The sequence below is a fragment of the Pogoniulus pusillus genome, chromosome 18 (genome assembly GCF_015220805.1).
Source record: "Pogoniulus pusillus isolate bPogPus1 chromosome 18, bPogPus1.pri, whole genome shotgun sequence".
In the NCBI taxonomy this organism is placed as follows: domain Eukaryota; kingdom Metazoa; phylum Chordata; class Aves; order Piciformes; family Lybiidae; genus Pogoniulus; species Pogoniulus pusillus.
The window spans coordinates 6431711-6453679 of record NC_087281.1 but is presented as its reverse complement, the minus strand read 5'-3'; the positions used below and the strand labels follow the sequence as shown (position 1 = coordinate 6453679).

The 21969-nt window shown below is 43.7% G+C and overlaps 2 protein-coding genes across 5 annotated transcripts in view; one reads left to right on the top strand and one right to left on the bottom strand.

Annotated features, from left to right (window-relative positions):
- PCMT1 (protein-L-isoaspartate (D-aspartate) O-methyltransferase) overlaps positions 1–3814 on the bottom strand; it is a 37415-nt gene extending 33601 nt beyond the window's left edge. For 2 of the 4 annotated variants that reach the window (XM_064158300.1, XM_064158299.1), the window contains exon 1: positions 3538–3814. In XM_064158300.1, the coding sequence (XP_064014370.1) occupies positions 3538–3799 (262 nt within the window). In that variant the 5' untranslated portion in view covers positions 3800–3814. Of the gene's footprint in view, positions 1–2879; positions 2966–3537 lie in introns of those variants that run through there. The other 2 variants (XM_064158301.1, XM_064158302.1) reach the window with 2 other exon arrangements.
- Positions 3815–10848: 7034 nt separating this feature from the next.
- NUP43 (nucleoporin 43) lies at positions 10849–21357 on the top strand. The gene is made up of 8 exons (XM_064158298.1): positions 10849–11056; positions 11464–11586; positions 11802–11879; positions 12896–13073; positions 16899–17034; positions 18128–18279; positions 18919–19041; positions 20277–21357. Exons 1-8 carry the CDS (start codon positions 10937–10939, stop codon positions 20489–20491), a joined length of 1125 nt encoding a protein of 374 aa, XP_064014368.1. The 5' UTR covers positions 10849–10936; the 3' UTR covers positions 20492–21357.
- The last annotated feature ends 612 nt before the right edge of the window (positions 21358–21969 follow it).

Genomic DNA, 21969 nt, shown 5'->3' with positions numbered 1-21969 from the left:
GGAGAAAAAATTATACAGATTTAGAATCCAAAGATCTTCAGTCAAGCAAGATAACAATAAATAAGTCACCAATTATCCAGCCTTTTCCTGATTTCTCAGTATCTCTCTGCAGCAGGTTAATAACAACAATAAACTCCAGCTGGAGTTACATATTTATGCACAGTCAATTTCTATATTTAGCATGATTTTTTAACTCTACAGTAACCTGTACATCATTTCCTGGAAGTGTCACCTGCTAGAATATCTTCATCTAAGTATTTTTAGGGGGAAAGTCTTCTCAAGTTTGAAGGCACATATTCAACTCTTTTCAGTTAGGAAGAAGCAAAGACCAAAATAATTACTCTGTAAAGGTGAAGAGTTTTGTTTTGTTTTTATAGCTTCGATATAAGAAAAACCAGATATACAGAGAAGATAAAGTTTTTAAATGAGTAGTTTCAAGAATCACTAGAAATCAAACACCTTGTGGAAACAGCACATTCAAGGACAGCATTTTTGTTGTGAAGAACAGACTGCCTTTTAAGCAAATTTATTTTGCATGAGAACTGTGCATCTATGTTGCCTCAAACTAATGGTACAAGAATATGTTTGCCATGCAACATGTAACTAAAAATCAAAATAACAAAAGAAGTCATGCAACATTCTTCAGCAAATTGTATCTAAGTATGCACTGAAAAATATGCAGACTTCCAGCGCCCTCTTCATTAGTTCCCCTTTTAACACATGAAAGCAAAGATAAGGCTTGAAAGGAATACTTGCCTAAATATGCATGCAAATACGTAAAATCACCTACCACTACTCTAATATCTAATAATCACTGTCATTACATAAAAGTCAGTTCTATAGGGAAGGCAACAGTAAAATAAGCAAATGTTATTTTCATAAATTTAGAGCATTTTATTCAAGAAAATAAGTGTTAGTAACTGTCAGTATCAACTTACAATGAAGAATAATGCTTATAGTTATTTAAAAAGAATATGTACCCCTCATGAGTTTTCTGTTTATGTTTTTGTTTGGAAGCAAAAGCAGTTTAAGAACTTCACGTTCTTCTCAGCCCCCTTACACACATAGTTCACTGCTTCTCTAACTGTAATAGCACATGCTACAGACAGACATTGAGAAGTTTAAACCTTGATGTTTCACAAGAATAATGAGCAGATGAGCCAGGCATACAACACAGACTCCCTCAGAAGCAGTTCTATAAGCACATGCAAGACAAGACCTGTGGTGTAAAGGCACTAGCAACCTCCCAACATGGTTCTGCTGAAGAAAACACACCATGTCACTACAACTGGCATTATCCTAAATTACAGATATTCACTAAATTATACACTCAGTAACACAGCTACACACCAGATAAACATCAAATTACTCTCACCTTCCTTGCAGTCTTACTTCTGTCATAAGACTGCTAGAAATTACATGATACTTAGCTGGCTTTAGAGAGAAAAAAATACATACATTGAGGGTTCTACCACTCAGAAAATTCTCTAGAACATTTTAGGGTTTAACAAATTATTTTAAGTTTGTTAAAAACATAATTGAGAGAATTACATATCAGAGGAAACAGTGCTTTCTTCTAAACTTGTTCCAAACTTCAGCAACAAGGCATCACCTTAACTTGACAACTCTTACGTCAAAGTTACAGTCTTAATCATCCAACTACTCCACACTGATAGAGGGCTACACCATCACTGGAGTCTCACTGAGATTAACATCACAACCTTCCTGCAAGACCACAAGTCTTTATGCCTCCACAACATTTTATTTCCATTCCACCGTTTAACACAACACCAAATACTTTGGCATACATATGCAAAACAGAGAGGGGGAAATTACAGACTCCAATTTTGCATGCTACTATTAATGCACAGTAACTATAACAGAGTTTAGGTTTTTCATTATCATTGTTATTGCAAGGCCCTAAACAGTTTCCATGTGCTGAAAAATACTGTCATTGTTTTCTTCAACAAAGAAATCGGTTTTGCCTTCAGGTTCTCAAAGCCATAGACAATTCTGGTAATAACCACTTTCTGGATGCATTTTTGGAGCTCGACATTCATTTTTACAATCAGAAAGTATTCCCCTGTTGTGTAAGGGAACAGACTTTCACTAAAACAGTATTCCCAGCCCTTGCAGTTGCAAAAACAAAATGCACTGCAACTCTCATAATTAGACAAGCTGTTATCTATTTGTAAAACAGTTTCTACAGTGAAACTGAACATCACTTAAGCATATATTGCTCTGCTGGATGAAAGAGCTCTCAGAATGGCTAAAGACTGGGAAAGTCCACATAACATAAGATGACTGGAAATAGAAGTAAGGATGATTCTGCTATGTCTTCAAAATAATAATTTGTTTGGCTGTCTTATCTGTGGTTTTACAGCATCACTAAGACACGAAGACAACTGCCACAACACAGGCTGACTCTGCATCTTTTTACATCTAGGACATGGACTTGGGGAGAGAATGGGATAGATCAAGACTAAAGAAAAGAGATACTACAAGGTTTAATCTGAGGCTAATATGAAAAATTAGAAGCTCTGAATAGCCCCGATCTCAGTCCAGATCACATGTAAATGGACCCTGCAAACTTCAAGGCGTACTGAAGAGGATCAGGAACGCACACACGCCCAATATCCTCCACATTCAGCACGGGGACAGCACAAACCCTCCTAAGAACACAAAATCTTAAGTCCCGGGCAGTCACCGTAAAGCTCAGCGACAGCAAGATTCTGTCACCTCGACAGATCCTCTCCTCTCCCATAGGTTCCAACCCCCCCACTTCGGAAGGAGCAGCTCGAGGCTGGGGCTAAATACGAGCATTTCGGACCTCACAAGCAGAATGCTGCCACACTCCCATTTCACCCCGTAAATATAACCTTGGCCTCTTCGGCGCGTCTCCCAAACCCGGGCAGGTGCCACCGCGTTTAGCCCTGGCCTGGAAGACCGAAGAACAGCCGCTGTGCGCCCGCCGACACCACCGTTCCCCTGACTGCTCTGCGAGGGGCCTCAGGACGCAGCTGCCCACCGCCCCAAGGGCGTGCTGACCCGGCAGGAGGGACGCCAAGCTCAGTGTGTGCGGAGGACCACAGGCCATCCGGAGCTGCCGCCGCGGTCGAGAGCGACGGGGCGGGAATGGAGCCGAGGGGAGGAGGAGGCGGCGGACTGACAACAGCCACAGCTGCCGCACAACGTTTCCCCTTCGGGACCGCCATCGGCGCCGCCCCTCCCGCCGCATCTCCTCCCGCAACAACAGCCCGGGCCCGCCCTGCGCCAAGCGGCCGCCGCCCTCCGCCGAGCTGCGGGACGGTGGCGGCGCTCACCGCGCCCCTCCCGGGAGGCACCCGGACGCACACTCAGACACACACCCCCCGACTGGGCGCCGCCTTCGCCTCCTCCCCCCGCCGGCGCCGCTACTTGACAGTTGGCGGCTAGGCGGGCGCCGCGGGAATGCGAAGTGCGTGTGGCCGGTAACGGACGCCCCGCGGCTGAGGCAAAAGGGGCTCCGCCTGCGCACAACCCCAGCCCAGGACTCACTGCGGAGGTTGTGGATGAGCTCGGAGTGGCTCGCGCCTCCCGACTTCCAGGCCATCGCCAGACACACTCTGCGGAGCAGGTACAGAGCCGCCTTCAGCGCCGCGACTGCGCACAGCAGCTTCCCCAGGAAGGACACAACCTCCAGCGCCGACACAGGCGCCGCCTCCTCGCCGCCTCCTCCCCTCCCTGCCGCCGCCGCTGCGGCCGCCGCGCGCCCGTCGAGGGGAGGGGCCACGCGCCCACCGCCCCGCGCGCCCGACATTCCCCAGCCGCTAACGCCGCCGCCGCCGCGCTGCCGGCCCGCGCTGTGCCCCGCGCATGCGCGCCCGCCGCCCCCGGGCCAGCGCGTGGGGCGAACCCCGCGCGGGCGGGCAGCTGCAGGGGTCACTCTGCCGCCGTCCGTCAGGGGCCGGTCCTCTCCCGTTCCGCCGATGTCTGGAGGCCGCGGGCGGAGAGCTGCGTGGTCAGGATGCCGCTCCGCTGCTCCAGCAGCACGATCGGGGAAACCGGCCTCGGCCCTCACCCTCTTGCGGTCTCACTGAGCACCCGGTAACGCACGACCGCACTTAACGTCGCAGTGAGTGGCGGCCATTCGCACGGCACTGCGGGCGCGGAGGTGCCGCTGGACGCGCACGGGCTGACGGAGCACACGGGTGGCCCGAGCCCCGGTGCCGGTAGTCCCAGCCCGCCGCTACCCACAACTGTAGCCTGGGCAGCAGTCGCGCGAGCTTAGCGGGTGCTCCCGGTTCGTGGGTTTGGTTGCAGGGCTCAAGGCGCAGATCCCGCACTAGCGGTGAGGGCTTGGCCCAGTCGTCGCTCCAGAAACAGTGGGGCTGCGGGCATCGGTTCGGGACGGATCTGCGAGTGCGGGTTTGGAAGGAGCTCCGTTAATGAATGAGCTAGTGAGAAAAAGCACAAGCGCACTTCCTCCAGCCCTGGTGGCTTCAGCCGCTTTCGTGGAATGAGACGGCACACGCCGCGTACCGCGGAAGCGAGGCGGTGGGCCCCAGTCAGCCCCCGACCTGCCGTTCGGGGAAGCGACGCCAAACCCCGCAACGGCCCGGCGCGCGCCCCGCCACCCTTGCGGCGGAGCCAATTATCGCCATCCCCGCGGCGCGGTGGTTTGCATGGGGCAAGCCTATTGGCTGCGGCCAGCCCGCGCGGGCCAGGCCTACGTGTCGGAGGTTGCTATTGGCCACTTGTCGCTGGTGCGTCGACGGCAGTGCCGCCCTTGCGGCTCCAGCGCAGGAAGTCGCCCCCAAGGCGGCATTCGCGGCGAGGGACGGTGAGGTGGTAGTCAGATGCCTGGGGGAGGAAATGCGACTGAAGACCTGGAGAACAACAAAAATTGGGGAGAGAAGGAAAATTACGAGAGTTGGCGCCTGCACATACGGCTAAGTGGTGCCAGAGTACCTGTGATCTACTCAGGCATGTGCTGGTATGATGCCGTTGTGAGAAATATATATTTGATCCGATCAATTCGTGGCAGGAGGCCCAGGACAGGGAGGAAGAGGGGGGGTTGAATGGTGCTGCACTCCTCCTTGCACAGCCATCACAAAAGCATACACTTGGCTTAAGATAACAGCAATAAATAATTAGAAGCTAGAAAGCGTGGTGGAGGAGTGAGGCAGGTGGAAGAGACAGCCTTTGCGCATGAGCAAACAGAGGACTAGTTTGGAGTTCACGGAGTGGACACTTGAAGAAGACCCCTTACTTCATCCCTGAAGACCACCAGAGGGACCACCGAGTAAAAAGAGACATGCGTGGAAGAGACACCTCCTATTCTTAGAACTGATAAGCAAAACCCAACCTTTTCTTAGAATTAGTAATGAATATGTAATAGAAAGGGATATAAAAAGAGAACACTGAAAACAAAAGGTGTGCGTTAGGGCAGAGCAGAGCCTCCCTGCGCACCCAGGACTGTACATTGCTTGATTCCTGCAACTCTATTAAAGCCTTAACTTGCATGAACGCAAGTTTATACCTGTTATTTATAACACCGTGGTGGGACAAAGTTACAAAACAAGATTACTTTTTAAAGTCTAAGTCACAAAGTCAGTAACGGAGAACTTAATAAATGCCAAACTGATGCTTCTGGTGTGGTATTTACTCTGTCCTAGAATAGGCACATGATGAAATAGCAATCTTAAGGGAAAAGTAGCATCTCTGGTTTCTCCCACAGCCTGTAGCATAGCACAAAAAAATCATAGAAGTGAGGTCTCAGAGTCACGAGGTATTCCTTAATAATTAATTTTGCCATCAGTAACATTTTCCCATATGTTATTTATTTGCCTATTGTTTTTATGGGAAAGCAAATTCCATGATTGCGGACAATTTCGGAGCAGCTGTCAGTGCTGTGACTGGAATTTGTGCCCCCTTCTGGTCCCTGTGAACAAGCACTACAATTTTACTGTGCTTCCTCTCTTAACAAGGTGCAACAGCACAGGTGTGTCATCTACTTGGTACCAGACAAAATGTTTTTGGTTCTTTGTTTTTAAAACGTGAGAACAGTGACATGTAACTATGAATAAGTAGGCCCTATCAATAGTACATTGTATGAATAGTAAATAAAGTATCATCCAGCAGATATAATTTCAAGTATTATACTGTTCCTTAAAATCATTCCTGATACAACAACGCACACAACTTAATATACCACAATGGCAGACACAGATAACATTTTTTTTTCAGAACTCATTCTGGAAGGAATGAGCCTGTTCAGTTTATCCTATCATTCTTGGTTCAGGTGAAGAAAATGAGGTGAAAGTGAGAATCTGCTTTTCCAGCTAGAAGTCAGTTCACGGCAAATCTGGCGATTGCCCATCACATATAGCAGATCTCATCTACAGACTTCCTAGACCTTTCTTATCTGTTCCTTTTAATCCTGGAGACAGACACCCTGGTTCATTCTGTATTCTCCATCTAACCTCTAACCATGGTTTGGCAACTGCTTTACAGTCCATGAGAGACTGCCAGTCTGCTCTAGAGTATAAAAGGTCTCCCTGTTATGTCTAGTGGGCTGGGAGAGAAGGAAAGCCATGGCCTTAGAAGAATTCCCAAAGGGCAGTAAGTACAAAGGACAGACAGGCATTGTAAAAATACACAAAAATACTTTTGTTTTAAATGCAATAAATATTTTCTGCTCTCAGATGCAGGGAAATTGCATTGGTCTCACATAAGAGATTGTTGGCAAGAAAGTAGCTGGCCTGTGTATAAAAGCATTCCAGGGATACTTACTCCCTTGGAAGACCAGAAACACAAGAGAAACCATTTACACTTACCAAACCTAGCTTGAAACATGTTTAAGCTTGTCACAGAGCACAGAGAAAGAGCTCACCTTTATCTCCTAGGAACTTGCAGACTTGCCCAGGCACTTTTGAATTGAACCTTACCTATTGGCCATCTCTTGGCATGACTATTCAGAGAATGACAATATAAGTTTGAACCTTCCTAAGTGATATCTGGGGTGTCTTGGATGGATACCAGGCACATGTGAAAGAAACAGCATTTGGCTCTGCAAGTTTCCAGGAGCTTTAAGGGGCTGCCTTAAAGGGTCATGAGAAATTAATATGCACCAATAGTATCAGGAAGCACCCATCTATGCAGTAAACATGAGGATCTAGATCCGTCTGCTCTGCAACCATTTAAGCTTATTAAGAGTGTACACATTAAGATAAAACTAAAAGGAACATTGATATTCTACTCTAGAGAAAAAGACAAGCAGAAATGAAAAGAAAAAAATTCTGGCCATCAGCATTCACATGGAACTTCTCCATCTGCTTTGACACTCAGCATTCCTGTATCCTCCCTCTTGTCCAAACCAGTGTGATCACCTTGGTCCCTGGACGCCCACTCTGCGGTGCAGACACCCCTATCCTCTGCAGGTACAGTGTTCTCTGCAGCCTTTCCAGGGTGCTGGTTCATCAATACTAGGGAAGAAGCATGGGAGTGCCAATCACTGGAATGAGCCATCACTTAATTTTTCTGATATGGAGATCCCAGTGTAAGCATATCAGATCTCTGTCTTTTTCCACACATTCACCCACATCTCAATCCTTTAGCAGTACTTAAATACATTTATATAAAAACCCTCTGTGCTATTTCTGTTTCATCCCTTTTCTCCCACCTCATGAACCCATTAGATTTTTTAAATACTTTGACTTTAAAAAAAAACATGAAAAATTGTTCATCACTGTCTGATCCCATCTGCTTCTGCATAATGCAGAAATTTCCCTGTGAAATGTTCCTTCTGAACATTTCTGCAGTTATGTCCCAAACTCCACACCAATTGCTTTCTATACTTTACACTCAATCCTTTCCCTGGCTCCACTCTCCTTCATCTCATCTCTTTTCCTGTAACATCAAGCCAGTTTGCTATCTTGATTTCGTATTTCCATTTCAGAAGTTTAGGTTATTATGAACTCAGCATCCTTCTTTTCCCAGCTCTGAACTCAAAGAGGAGATAAGAAGGACTCAGGTGCATCAGTGACATTCCCTGCTAGGGAGCAGGACTGGGATGCCTTCATGAGGAGAGGTGAGCCTGGAGTCAGGGAAGATAATGCCACACAGTAGGACACCATCTCATGGTATTTAAGCAAAGCAGTGCTGGGAACAGTAATGGTTTTGCCATCAAGCAAAAGCAAAGTGATAAGTCAGGCCCCAAGTCAAGCCAGTCGGTATGTGGCTGGGTACAGGCCCTACTACAACACAGCTCAGGCCAAGAGAGGCTGCCTCAGCCCAGGTGAGGACAAGTAAAGCTTAGGAATGCCCTTGGGGCCCTGGCACTCTGCTCTGCAGCACTCTGCAAAGCAACTGCTTTGTTCAAGAGATAGAACTGGGCACAATTCCAGGAGTTAGGGCCATCAGTAAATGTAAATCATTATGACCATCAGTAAATTATTTGGGCAACTCCAAATAATTTCCTTAAAATACTGTTGAATGTTAAATGGCAGAAAGCAGATTATAAGCAAATAGAGTTCAGAATTAGCTTTATCCTGCCCTAGCACATCTACTGATGTAGTAAGTACCTTAATTCTCAGGCCTCTTAACCTCTGGCAGAGACTGGCATGCTTTTAGTTTTTTTCCCTTTCACTCACACTCCTTGTTTTAGCCACATTTAGGGATAATCCATAGATGCTCCTTGTTGCTTCAGCTAATATATTTGGACTTCATGTTCATTGCCAGCTTTGTCTAGACTTAACATCCTTTTTTGATGACCTCAGAAATATTTGATGAGACATTGTTTGTTTGTTTCCTCCTTGTATTTATTCACATCTGCTGTCACACTGAAACAGCATACTAACACAGCACACATCTAGTGATCAAGCACAGAAAAATATATGTAGAGGTTTATAAAGGAGTCCTAAAACCATTGCAGTTTTCACCTCTATCACATAATATGCCACCAACATTTTCTTAAAAAAAACATGTAAGACAGGGAAGAAAAAATGTGATTCTTCATCACTTCATAATGAAAATAAGCTTCTATGTCCAACCTATTGCCTTTAATACTTCCCAAATGCCTCTGAACAAGCAATCCTGAGCAAAGAAAGAAACACCCAAGAACACAAGATAAAAATACACAGAGAAATCACAAACTGGTCAATAGAAATACTTGCCTAGCAAAACATTTCAATAATCCCAAAGCACTATCTCTTCCACTTTCAGCTGTCTGGGCTGTAGATGTATCGGGAGGCTGCCTATTGACCTTTCTCACAAGTGTTGGAATGAGCTGAAAATACCCTAGGAGTTGACAGTGACTTGCAGGATTGCTGATAGCAGCTTAATACAGAGTGCCAGAGGCACTGTAGAATAATAATGTTACTGCAGCTTGCAACAAAGCTGCTTTAAGGCTTGTGGTATGGTAGAACACAATAGCATCCAGCTTTTTAAATGTGTTCAGTACTCTGTATAATGGCAAATTTTTTGCCTCTGTATAATGGCAAAAAAAATTAAGCTTTTCCTCACAACTGAAGTTGAAATGATGCCTAATGCATATAAAACATCACTGATTTGGTATCACATCTGAAGAATTACAAAACAGCTTAGCAGACTTGAGGGACTCAAGCATACTGCATAGAAAAAAACCTGACAGACAGCTTAAGCGGGCAAACTGCAATAATGCAGGTGGTGAAAGTCTGAAGAAACAACTGCTGTTAATGCTGATAAATCCACCTAAGAGAATCTGAGTGAGCTGGCAGCAGCAGCTCTGAGAAGAAATGTTGCATAAAACCAGGCTGTAGAAGTAGGAAGGTGCTTCCGAGAACATCCCTTACTGCACTGCAGTGATTGGGCAGATGGCCCCAGCTTCTGAAATGACAGCACAGCCAAGTCAGCTTTCAGCTCATTTTACAACTAGCCTCTGTTTTCTCACACAGTTGTTTAGTGTAATAGTGAAATATAGTAAAGGAGGTACACGTGTGCCATTATATGATTTAATGTGCTATCTGGAACCAAAGAAATGCACAAGTAGAAATGTGACAGAAGGAAGAGAGCATTACTTAAGACTATTTAAAAGCAAATCTAAAGCAGAGATTATTAGAATCATAGAATCAACCAGGTTGGAAGAGACCTCCAAGCTCATCCAGTCCAACCTAGCACCCAGCCTTATCCAGTCAACCAGACCATGGCACTAAGTGCCTCATCCAGTCTCTTCTTGAACTCCTCCAGGGACGGTGCCTCCACCACCTCCCTGGGCAGCCCATTCCAATGCCAATCACTCTCTCTGTGAAGAACTCCCTCCTAACATCCAGCCTATATTTCCCCTGGCACAACTTGAGACTGGTGTAAAAGTCACCTATTTTGAGAGGAAAAGTTGGCAACCTTGCAAAGACGATACATAGGAGTAATGTCCAGTGAGGGAAGCCAGCCCAACTGAACGGACAGGTTAAATGAACTGACAGATTCACCTCTTCCTCTTCCTCTCTTTCCTGGCCCCGATGCTGCAGATAAAGGTTTAGGCGGCAAGCGCCAGTTCAGTGGCTGGCCGTACGTCTGAGCAAGGCCGAGCACTCAGCGGCATGGGAAGGCCGAGATCCTTTCGCTAAGGTCGCCCACCGGCCCCTCCAAGGTCCCCGAGCCGGGGAAAGAGTCCCAGCTTCTCGCAGCTGCCAGTTAGCGCACGGCCGGGTCTGCCGGGACGCGACCCGCCCTGGCCTGTCATGTCGCTAAACGCCGGCAGCTGCCGAGTGGCGGCTGACTGCTACACCCGGCCACACCGAGCAGGCCGCCGCCGCCGCCGCCGCCGCCGCGCTGCGCCCCTGTGCCCAGCCTCAGACCGGCCGGGCGCGCTCGCTGGCGCGCCTCAAGCCTGTCCCTCGGCGCTCGCCGTCGCGCCGCAGCCAATCAGCAAGCGTGCTGCGGGGCGGGCGGCGGCGGCGGGAGCCGGGGCGCGGCGGCCATGGAGGATGTGTGCGCCAAGTTCGTGTCGCAGAAGATCAGCAAGGCGCGCTGGCGGCCCCTGCCCGCCGCTGCGCTCCAGCCCCCCGACCTCTTCGCCACCGGTTCCTGGGACAACGAGGTAGCTAGCTAGCGGGCTGTAGGGAGGACCGAGACCTGAGGCGCTGCGCGTCCCTCCCGCCGGGGCGTTGAACCGGCGGCAGCACCTCCTGCCCCCTCGGCCCATTCACCCTCCGTTACTTTGCTTGGGAGAGTGGGGCTGGAGCTTGCTGTGAGCGCCGCCCGTCCAGGTGTTCCTTTGAACGTGAGTTGCTCGCGTTCCAGAGGAAGCCAAGGTCTGCCCGGTGCTCGTCAGGGTTATCCCATCGGGCAAGCGCTTCCTTGAGGCCGGTGGCGGCTTCCCGAAGGGTTGTGCGTGGCCTGCGGCCGCTTGCTTCCCCTCTCTGTAACAAGGAGGCGACGACCGTGACATGAAAGCTGGCTTCAAAAGCATTTTCGAGTGAAACTGGTGGTGTCGTTTCCGTACAGGATAACAGAATCTCGATTTGGTCTATTGGAGATGTTGGAAACGTGGGCCTCAATGGCGAGTTTCAAGCAGAACCTCAGCTGCTGTGTGACATCAGGCACAATGGTGATGTCATGGACATGCAGGTAAAAAAACAGTGTTGACCACATTCGTATTTGTTAAGGGCTTGTCACTTACGAGAAAGTAAATGGTAGTTGTCAAAATGAAGGCAGCAAAGAACTAGTGGTGTCAGTTTATGTGTTTTGTTTTGTGCTATGCCTACCAATAGTTTAGATTACTCTAAAAAATTATCATCTCTGTACTGACATCAACTAATAGTACATTTACTATTTCCCTTCAGTTTTTGGATCAAGAGAGAATTGTGGTTGCCTCATCAACAGGAACTGTGACTGTATTCCGTCATCATCAAAATAACCAGGTAAATAACTTGCTTTGGCTTTAAGCTGCTGTTGTCTCTAGTACAGGTCATTTTGAGTTTAGCATAATACTGAAACAACTAGAGCAAGAAACATATGCATACCAACACCAGATTTTTGAAGTCTGTTACAAAAATATTTGGCTTTTTATGTACAAATAAACAAAAAGGCATTTTGCACACATTACATAAATTAGATTCCAGAGCCTGATAGACTGGGGTATCTGTTAGTATGTGTCTGTAACCAAATAGTCCATTCACTGAAAGCATACTGTAAGAGTTTAGATTATTTTTGGGAGTGGCTATTAATGGGCTTGTACATGCTTTTTTTTTTTTAAATGCATTTAAGAATAATACTATTTTTAACCTGCATTACTGGAGTTTTTGCATTCTTGAACGGCATGACTCTTGTTGAATTTCTTTTCATGAGTGTTCTGTGAGGGAAGGTATGTAAACTCAGTAGTCTTTTGTCATGATTATAAATCACTGAAACTAAATGTGTAGTGATATAATATATTCACAATGCCACAATAAAGACTAATGCCTCTTAATGGTTTGATATGACTGGATAGGGCTGGGTGACAGGTTGGAAAGGATGATCTTGGAGGTCTCTTCCAACCTGGTTGATTCTATGATTCTATCAGAGTCTAAGTCTGGCCTAATGTTTTGTAAAGATCTCATCTCTTTCCCCTTGGCCTGAGGAAAGATTGAAAGGATAATTCTGATTTATAAATAGATTGCATTCTTTCTGATTTCAAGCTCACGTGAAAAAGGTGCTGCAGAGAAGAAATAATTGGTGTTTCATTGAAGGGTTGTGTGCTTGGGAGTTGAGGACAATTTAGATCTCTGTACGGGAGATTCACACGCACAGACAGAATGCAACACAGGAGATTCTCATTCCTGTGAGGTGATGTGGCTTTCCTGGAGTTTGAGTCTGGTTTTGTGAGTATTCTGTAAGCTTTAGTCTGTCGCAATCGTCATTTAATAACAGCACGATTTTATGTCTGGTTACCACTTAGACTTTATCTGCCAACCAGCGGTGGGAGAAAGCTCATTATCATGTGGATCAAGAAACATCTTGTGGTGGAGCAGCATGTACTGGCATCGTCTGCAATAACCCAGAAATTGTCACTGTTGGAGAAGATGGTAGAATAAATCTCTTCAAAGCTGACCAAAAGAATGCAGTAAGAACTATAGGTATGTCAAATAACTCTTTGGATGAGTTTGAAGTGGTTTGCTTGGGTTTTAGCTTTTCAAATAATGAAACAAAACAAGGCAGTTGAGAATTAAGTACTGAAAGTTGAATGTGTTTGCTCCAGGTTATTCTTGTATTCCTCCAGACTTCAGATACTTGAAGCATATATCAGATGTATTTTAATATTGATTCAGGTGTTTGCAAGTTAATGTTTTAAATGATGGAAGAGTTTCAGGGCTAACATTGTAGGCTTCCATTTCATCTACAATTGTTAAATGCAGTGACAGTTCACCTGAAATATGGTTAGATTTCAAGTATTGAATTCCAAGGTCTTTATAACTGGAGTGCATTGAAAAGGTAATGTCAGTTCACTACTAAGATTAACTGTCATGGTATCCATATTTTAAAAAAAAAATCTATTTCTCTGTGTCTAAATGAACACCAAAAACCACTGTTTGTACCCTGTGCTTCTGCTAGATACCACATCTTATAGTGAGTGAAAAAGCTCCATGTTTCCTGAAGTAATAGATTATGTGATAGGGAAAGGCATTTGTGAAAACTGTTGAAACTTGGTTACTCCCAAGTATTTCATCCTGCTAGTCTCATGCAAATTAAACTTAAAAGCAGAAATAGTTTCAAGGACAGTAACCATGTTAGGTAGTGGCAGTATTGAACCACAACTTTCTCTCTGAAACTTCAGTTTGACACACCACCTGTGTTTCTCAAGCAAAATCCCCTAGCGGATGAAGGAATTTGCACAGTGATAAGCCAATTAAGGAAGGAAGGAAGAGCTCTGGGATTTATAGATGGGGTACTTGTGTGTGCATGTCTGTGTACAGACACAAGATAAATCCCATTAACTGCATACAGCCCTTTACTAAAGCTCCTTGAGCATTCCTATAGAAAACCTTGCTATGTTTTCTTGTGTTTGGGGTTATTTTTTATGTAGCAGAACACAAGGCAGATTTTATTAGCACATGGCACACAAAACACAGTAACTTCCCCTTTGAGGAGTGAAAACACTAAGTAGCTTTAAAAATGGTTTTATTTTATTACTTTTTATATGAATACCAACATGAGTGTTCTGATACAAGTTTAATAGAGTAGAATGTTTTGCTAACTTACAGGAAGCAGGTGTCTGCAAAGAAAATCTGTATACTTTGCTGGGCAATTACTAATGCTTACATACAGGTAATAATGTGCAGCATTCAAGTGCTTAGTTTTGTTAGTGCTCACATGATAGTACCATGTAAAAATGCTTGCTCTGTGGTAGCATCAGACAGTAATACATTGCAGATAAACTTTCCATTGAGATTTGTTGGCACATGAAACAGTTAAGAAATCACATGTGAATTAGTTGGGAAATGGGAAGGGAATGTTGAAAGAGAAATGGTCTTTAAGTCAGTCAGTCATACTTATGACCTGGTGAGTGAGGCTTACCTGGAGTTATAAAAACATAGAATAAAATAATAGAACTGCTTTGTTTGGAAAAGACCTCTAAAAATAATCAAGTCCAACCATCAGCCTTACGCTAGCATGGTTGTTACACCATGTCCTGAAGTGTCATGTCTACATACTATTTTTTAACACGTCCACTGCCTCCCTGGGCATCCTCTTCCAACGCCTGACCACCCTTTCTGCAAAGAATTCTTTCCTGCTGTCTACACCTCCCCTGGTGCAGCTTGAGACCTCATTACAGCCTTCTTTCAGTATCCAGGCTAAACAATCCCAGTTCCCTCAACTGCTCCTCATAAGACTTATTCTCCAGGCCCTTCCCCAGCTTTGTTGCCCTTCTCTAAGCACACTCCTGCAACTCAGTATCTTTCCTGTAGTGAGGGGTCCAAAACTGAACACAGTATTCAAGGTGTGGCCTCAGTAGTGCTGAGTATAGGGGCACAATCATTTCCCTGTCCTGCTAGCTGTGCCATTCATGATGCAGGCCAGGATGCTCTTGGCAGTCTTAGCCCACCGCTGGCTCAAGTTCATCCAGCTGTCATCCAGAATCCTAAGGTCCTTTTCTGCTGGGCAGCTTTCCAGCCACTCTCTTCCAAGATTGTAGCATTGCATGGGGTTGGTGTGACCCAAGTGCAGAACTCGTCACTGGGCTTTGTTAAACCTTATACAGTTGACCTTGGACCATCAACCCAGCCTGTCCAGATCCCTCTGCAGAGCCTTTCTATCTTGCAGCAGATCAATGATAACACCTAATTTGGTGTCATCTGTAAACTTATTGATCCTCTCATCCAGTTCATTGATCAAGATATTAAACAAGACTAGGCCCAAAACTGAACCCTAGGAAATACTGCTTGTGACTGACTGCCAACTGAATTTAGCTTCATTCACCACCACTTTTTGGAGTGTTAATATTTTTGTACTTTTAAGATTTCCTGTTCTCTTTCATTTTAGAAACCAAATTAATTTCTAGATGGGCTTCGGCCCTTCTGATTTTCTCACTGCACAGCCTCCCAACATCTTTGTAATTCTCTTGAGTGGCCACTTCTTCCAGATGCCATAAACTCTCCATTTGCCCCTGAGCTGCAGACAGAGTTATCTGTTCAGCTAGGCTGGTTTTGTTCCCTGACTGATAGTCTTCTGACATATGAGGCTGACCTGCTCTGCACCACAAAGACTTCCTTCATGGAAAATGTCCAATCTTTCTGGACTCTGTGCTCTCTAGGACTGCCTCCCAAGGGACTCTGTCAGCCAGCCTCCTCAACAAGCCTAATTCTTGCCCTCCTAAAGTCTGAGGTTGGCAGTTTTACTGACCTCCTCCTTTACTTCTCCATGGTAGTCAAGAGATTCCATTTCATGACTGCTGTGCCTAAAAAGATCTGCAGTCATCATATGCCCCACTAAGAGCAGATCCTGCCTGGTGCCTTCCTTAGTTGGTTTCCTCACCAGCTGTGTCAAAAGTCATTTATCTTCCATACACTCCAGGAACTTTTGGGACTGCTTTCTCTGTGCCATTTTCTATTTCATAGAATCACAGAATGTCATGGGCTGGAAGGGACCTTGAAAGCTCATCCAGTCCAACCCAGATCACACAGGGATGCAGGCAGGTTTTGAATCTCTCCAGAGAGGGAGATATTTCCAGCAAGTATTTGGTAAATTGAAGTCACCAGTAAGAACAAAGGCAATCAATCATGATACTTAACCTAGCTGCTTACAAATTAGTCTGCCTCTTTATCCTGGTTGGGTGGTCTATAACAGAAAAGGATCTGAAGAAGAGGTTTGCCATTTACTTACTAACAAGGAGAGTGTAATTCTAGTTTGGCTTTAGAGACAGGGATACATACCGCAGTGATAGTTCTTAGAGAAGGTCTAAAGAAAGTTGGTGAATGAAGTTCTTACATATACAACTACTTCATTTTTTTAGCCAGAGTTACTGTTTCTTGTGCTCAAAAGAAGAGAGGCATTATGAGAAGCTCCATAGCTTTCTTCCTGCTAGTCGATGCAGGAGACTCTTCATACAGAAAACTTCTGTGTACACCTTGGACCTGGCTAAATAGATTCCTCTTCCTAGGAACTGTAGAAAGAAATCTTGTGGATCAACAACTAATTCTGTAGGCACTGGAGCCAGTTAAATCTTACGGAGTTGTCTCAGTAGTGTTTCTTACAGGATGCATGGGCTCCTATTTCACAAGGTAGCCTTGCAAGACTTAAAATTGACATGATGCTGGCCAGTCTCTGCCCCTGGAAATGCAGAGAGGTTGTAACTGTGTTTAAGCATCTGTGTTCTGTTTTCTAAAAAGAGTTATTTTGTCATAATTAAATGGACATTAGCATTCCACAGGTTTACCTGAATGCTTTCCTCTTCTCTCTTGCAGACAATGCAGACAGCAGTACGCTCCATGCTGTGACTTTCCTTCGCACAACTGAAATCTTGACAGTAAATTCAATTGGACAGTTAAAAATATGGGACCTCAGACAACAAAGAAATGAACCATCTCAAATATTTTCTTTGTAAGACCTTAACATTTTAATGTATTTACTGAGAAGTGTATGCTACTTTGTATAAGCTGTTTTAAACTGTTCATGCCTTCTTGATAATGGCATGATATATTACTGATTTATTTTAATTAGGTTTTATTTTCCAGGGTGTTTAACTTTGGTATTTAAATAATCAAACCCAGACTCTGCTTAATGGCCAAATTACTGTCACAGAAGGGTAGAGATTGGAAGTGATCTCTGGAGATCATCTAGTCTGATCCCCTTGCTCGTGCACATACACCTAGATTGGTTTATACAGGAATGTATCCGGACAAGTTTTGAAGGTCTCCAGAGGAGACTCCAGAAGGAGCCATTCTGGGAAGCCCATTGCAGTGCTCTGTCACTCTCAAAGTATTGAGGCTGAGCATTGTTTTTAGGTGTTCTGTTTTATGATTTAGTTCTTGGAGGACTATTGGACTTGTACATTTGCTGGGTTTTAGGAAAAAAAAAGAACAAACCAAAAAATCAACGTATTCTTTACATCTGCTTTCTATTCGGGCCTAATACAAAGCTTTTCACGTTTGAAAAGTATTTGAATGATAATTATGTGCCTTATAAGGTATTGCAAGAAAACAGACTGAGATAGATTCAAATCCTGTTTGTGTAAGCATTTCTATTGCTTTTGATAGGCTGTGGTGTAGTACCTGGTTTTGTTGGTGCCCAGTCTCCCTTTGTAACTCTTAGTATATGTTGTAACCATAATTATAACATGAATTTCTGAGTAACCTTATTACTACTGCAGGTATCCTTAGAGTATTATCTGTATGCAAGGTTGTCTAACTCCTGTAAGGGTGTCAAATACCGTGTAGATGCCTGTATACTACTGGGCACAGAGCCTGGTGCTCATCCAATTGTAGCTTCATGTTACTGACCTACCTCTGACTTCCAGTAGATGTCCTGTGGCTTCAGCCTGTACGAACTGATGCTACAGGAACTGAAGTTGCAATCAATACCCTTAACTTTATTTTCTTTTTTTTAATTCTCTAAGAGCATTGACAGTCGAGGCTGAGTAACAAATTCGTGTTTGTTTGTTTGGTTGGTTTGTTTGTTTGTTTTGCTTTTGCAGGACAGGTGACAGAGTTCCACTGCACTGTGTGGACAGGCATCCCAATCAGCAGCATATTGTGGCCACAGGAGGCCAGGATGGGATGCTGAGTATATGGGATATCAGGCAGGATACTATGCCAGTGTCCCTGCTTAATGCTCATGAAGCAGAAAGTAAGTATCTGAAATGGCAGTGAAGTTCCCAATTTATGTAAAAAATGAGTTGTTGTACCTATGATAGAAAACAGTTGCATAGTTGGTACTTAATATGAACAAGATAGCAATTATTTTGGTGCTGAAAATTTCCTGGCAAAGACACAGTTATATTTAAGGAGTAAAAATGTTTCCTGAGATGTTCAGTTCTACTGATGTAAATATCTTTTTTTCACAGTTGTGTTACACAAAATAATAACGTGTGTTCTGGGAAGGAATGCAGACTGTGCAGATTGAAACTCAATAGCAGGGAAGATTGCATGAGACAATATGCAGAGTGCCCAAATTCAGATAAAATGTTAACCTTTTCACAGCTTTCACAGTATTAAAAATGCAGTAAAATAGAGATGTGGATTTAGTTAGATTTTTCTCCCAAGGTACAAAAAATAACTAAGGATGGTGTTTTGGTCTCCTACCCAAATATACTTACATGGGAAGGTTTTAGGTGGGTCTGGGTGCTTTTAAGTGCTTGTACACATTATACTTGACACTTGATCTGAATTGGTTCTGTTGGTTTTTTTTTTTTTTTTTTTTTTTTTTTTTTTTTTTTTTTTTTTTTTTTTTTTTTTTTGCTGGTTTGGTTTTGTTTTGTATTTCCAGTGTGGGAAGTTCACTTCCATCCTTCCAACCCGGATCACTTATTTACATGTTCTGAAGATGGATCTTTATGGCACTGGGATACTTCCACAGATGTAGCTGAAAAACCATCTTTTCTTCATCAAGGTAAATAAGTTTTGTCAGTCTGCACTGAATTTATCAATTGGCAACAGAAAGTCAATGTTTTCACGTGACCCAATTAATAATACTATCCTAAGATAGATAATTAAAAGCTAGTTTCTACTTTTAGAAAGAAAGCAATTCTGGGAGGTTTTTTTGTGGTCTGTTTTTTGGTAGGTTTTGTAAATGTATGTGTTTTTTAGTCTGTACTGCATTCAGTGTGCAAAGGGGCACATGTGGTATTTTAAAGATGGATTGTCTTCACCTAGAAATCCTATCTAGAAAAGACGTGATGACTGTATGAGTCTCGAAGGTAAAATGTTGTAACACCAAAGAAATTGATAAGAGGATAGTAGAATTATTACTTTGTTATGAAAGTTCAAGGTTCTAATTGGGACTTCTGATCAATAAAACTGGATCCTTTTTTATTGTGATAGGATTTTAATTAAAGATATGATACTGACTTAATGTCAGTCCTTATTTCCATGTTCTAGTCGCAAAAGCTGCTTCATTGCTTGCTACTTAAGACTATAAACAGTGGGGAAACTTTGAGATGTTATCTTTTGCCTTTAAACTCAAAGTTGATATTCAAAACTCTGTTCTGTATTGGGAATCACTAGGACAACTGATTCAAGTTGTGCTCTGCACGTTTTCAAAGTATATTAAATATACAACCCTTAGCACTACTTCAGCCACTTGTTTATTGTTTGCCGACTGATAGTTTTCAAACTGGGAGACTTCAGTTTGAATGTGAAGTGTTATATGGCAAAAAAAGCAAATGCAAACATATCATTTGATGCAGAGTAAGTAGAGAGAAGGGATGATAGGGAGTAAGTGCTCTTATTGATGCAAAGCTGATGCCCCAAATATAGCAAGACCCTTTATAAAGAGACTTCTGTTCTTAGCTCTGTCCTTGCTTTAGTCTCTAGTTAGAAAAAAATTGTAGGCTCTTCTTTAGTGAGATGAATTCATAGATATTCTAACCTGTTTGTCTTAACTGAGGACAGAACTGGTAACAGGTTTCTGTAATCACTTCAGATACTTTTTGGGGGCTTTTTAGAATAGTTATCTTTTCCTTGCTTTGCCAAAGAGACAAAATCTGTTAACAATCTGAAAACTAACTTAAAGTGATATTCCTATTATGCTTGTCCCATACCTACTGTGTTTCTCCAAATTCTGAGAATAATATAAACTAAACTGGAACTTACTTTCCTCTGTTCCCTCTTTCCCTCTCCTTTCAGGAGGAAGAAGTACCACCCATTTTTCCCACAGTACCATTAACCAGTCTGTAATAAGTGCCTGGCTAAGCAACGATCCTACCAAAGACCGAATGGAAATCACCAACTTAATTCCAAATCAGACTTTGTCTGTGAATACTTTAGATGTTTTGGGACCATGCCTAGTATATGGTACTGATGCAGAGGCTATTTATGTGAACAGACAAATTTTTGCATGAGATGACTCCAGTATCACTTTGAAATATTGATCACCTTCAGCTACTGGGAAATGGCAGCTTCCTTCTGAATGATGCTCATTACTCTGTTACCAACATGTGGAGGAAAGGGCCACAACTTGGCCTTGGTATTGCAGAAGAAATGCAAAGTATCTCAGATTCTGACTGCTATCACTCACTGATGCTCAAGGATGGGTAACTCTTGTGCTACGTGTTGAAACAGTAATTACAACATGAATTTCTTCCCCAGTGCCCGTTTGGTTTGGTACACAGGAGAGTAGTAGTTAGAGCAATGTATTTGTTAAAAGCTGATGTCAGCAAAACCAACATCAGCTCCCAGTTATTTTGTTTGCTTTGTTGGTTTGGGGCTGTTTTGGGTTTTTTTCCCTGTAAAGGTATTTTTCAGGACAAATTATAGGGTTCTTCGAAATACTTTTTATGTCAGCTAAGAGGGATGGGATTTTTTAAAATGAGCTTTTTATATATTTCAGGGAATGTAACTTTTTTTGTTAGTTCATGAGAATTGGAAAGAAAAACCGTTAAAGCTGTGAAATGTGAAAGATTCTGTAGGAATCTTAGCATTTTGGTAACATTTACAGCTTCATCATAGATGCTGCAAATTAAAACTTAATAATATGCTGGTAACACTCAACAGAAGGGATTTTTTTTTATACTTAAGAGGTCATAATTGACAGATGTGTTGGTTGTTTTCAGGTGTGAGAATAAGACTTTCTAAGCTTCAGGCACATCCTTTGTCACAGGTGGAATTTCACATCCAGTCAAAAAGTTAAATTTTATCATTGTTGGTGTACCTACCTTTTGTTGCAGAGAACCCTTTCTCTTTTTTAATAAAAAGTTTTGCACAAGGATACTGCTCTGACTTACTGAATTAGTTTGAGTTGATGCACTTCTTGTCACCTTTGCAGGAAGGTAAAACTCTTAGAATCATAGAATCAACCAGGTTGGAAGAGACCTCCAAGATCATCTAGTCCAACCTATCACCCAGCCCTGACCAATCAACTAGACCAACTAGTAATGTGGATTGATCCTGGGGATGCAATCAAGAATGGAAGGAAACCTAGGCATGGGGGTAGCAGATTAAATGTTTTTTACGTGCCCTTTTCCATCTAAATCACTTTAGAGTGTGCTTTACTTCCACGTCCACAGAGCCAGCTTTTATGAGGTGTTAAAAGTACCTTTCCTGCTCTGAATTGTGTGTCCTGCTGGAGGACTTGAGTGCTGAGCAGGGTACTGGGCTGTCCTCCCTCCCTGCAGGAATGTAAGGAGTTGCCAAGAGGCTGGTTGGAGAGCGTGTCAAACTTTGCTTCCCACGTTGCTCGAAGTGTAATGCTGCCTGAAAAGATGTGACTGTGAGTGACAGCTGCTGGGGTTCTCTTCCTGGTGCTACACACGCGTTGGTTCAGAACAAGTCCTGGAGGATCACGGGGGACCGGCAGCACTTCCCTATTTGAAAGCCATCG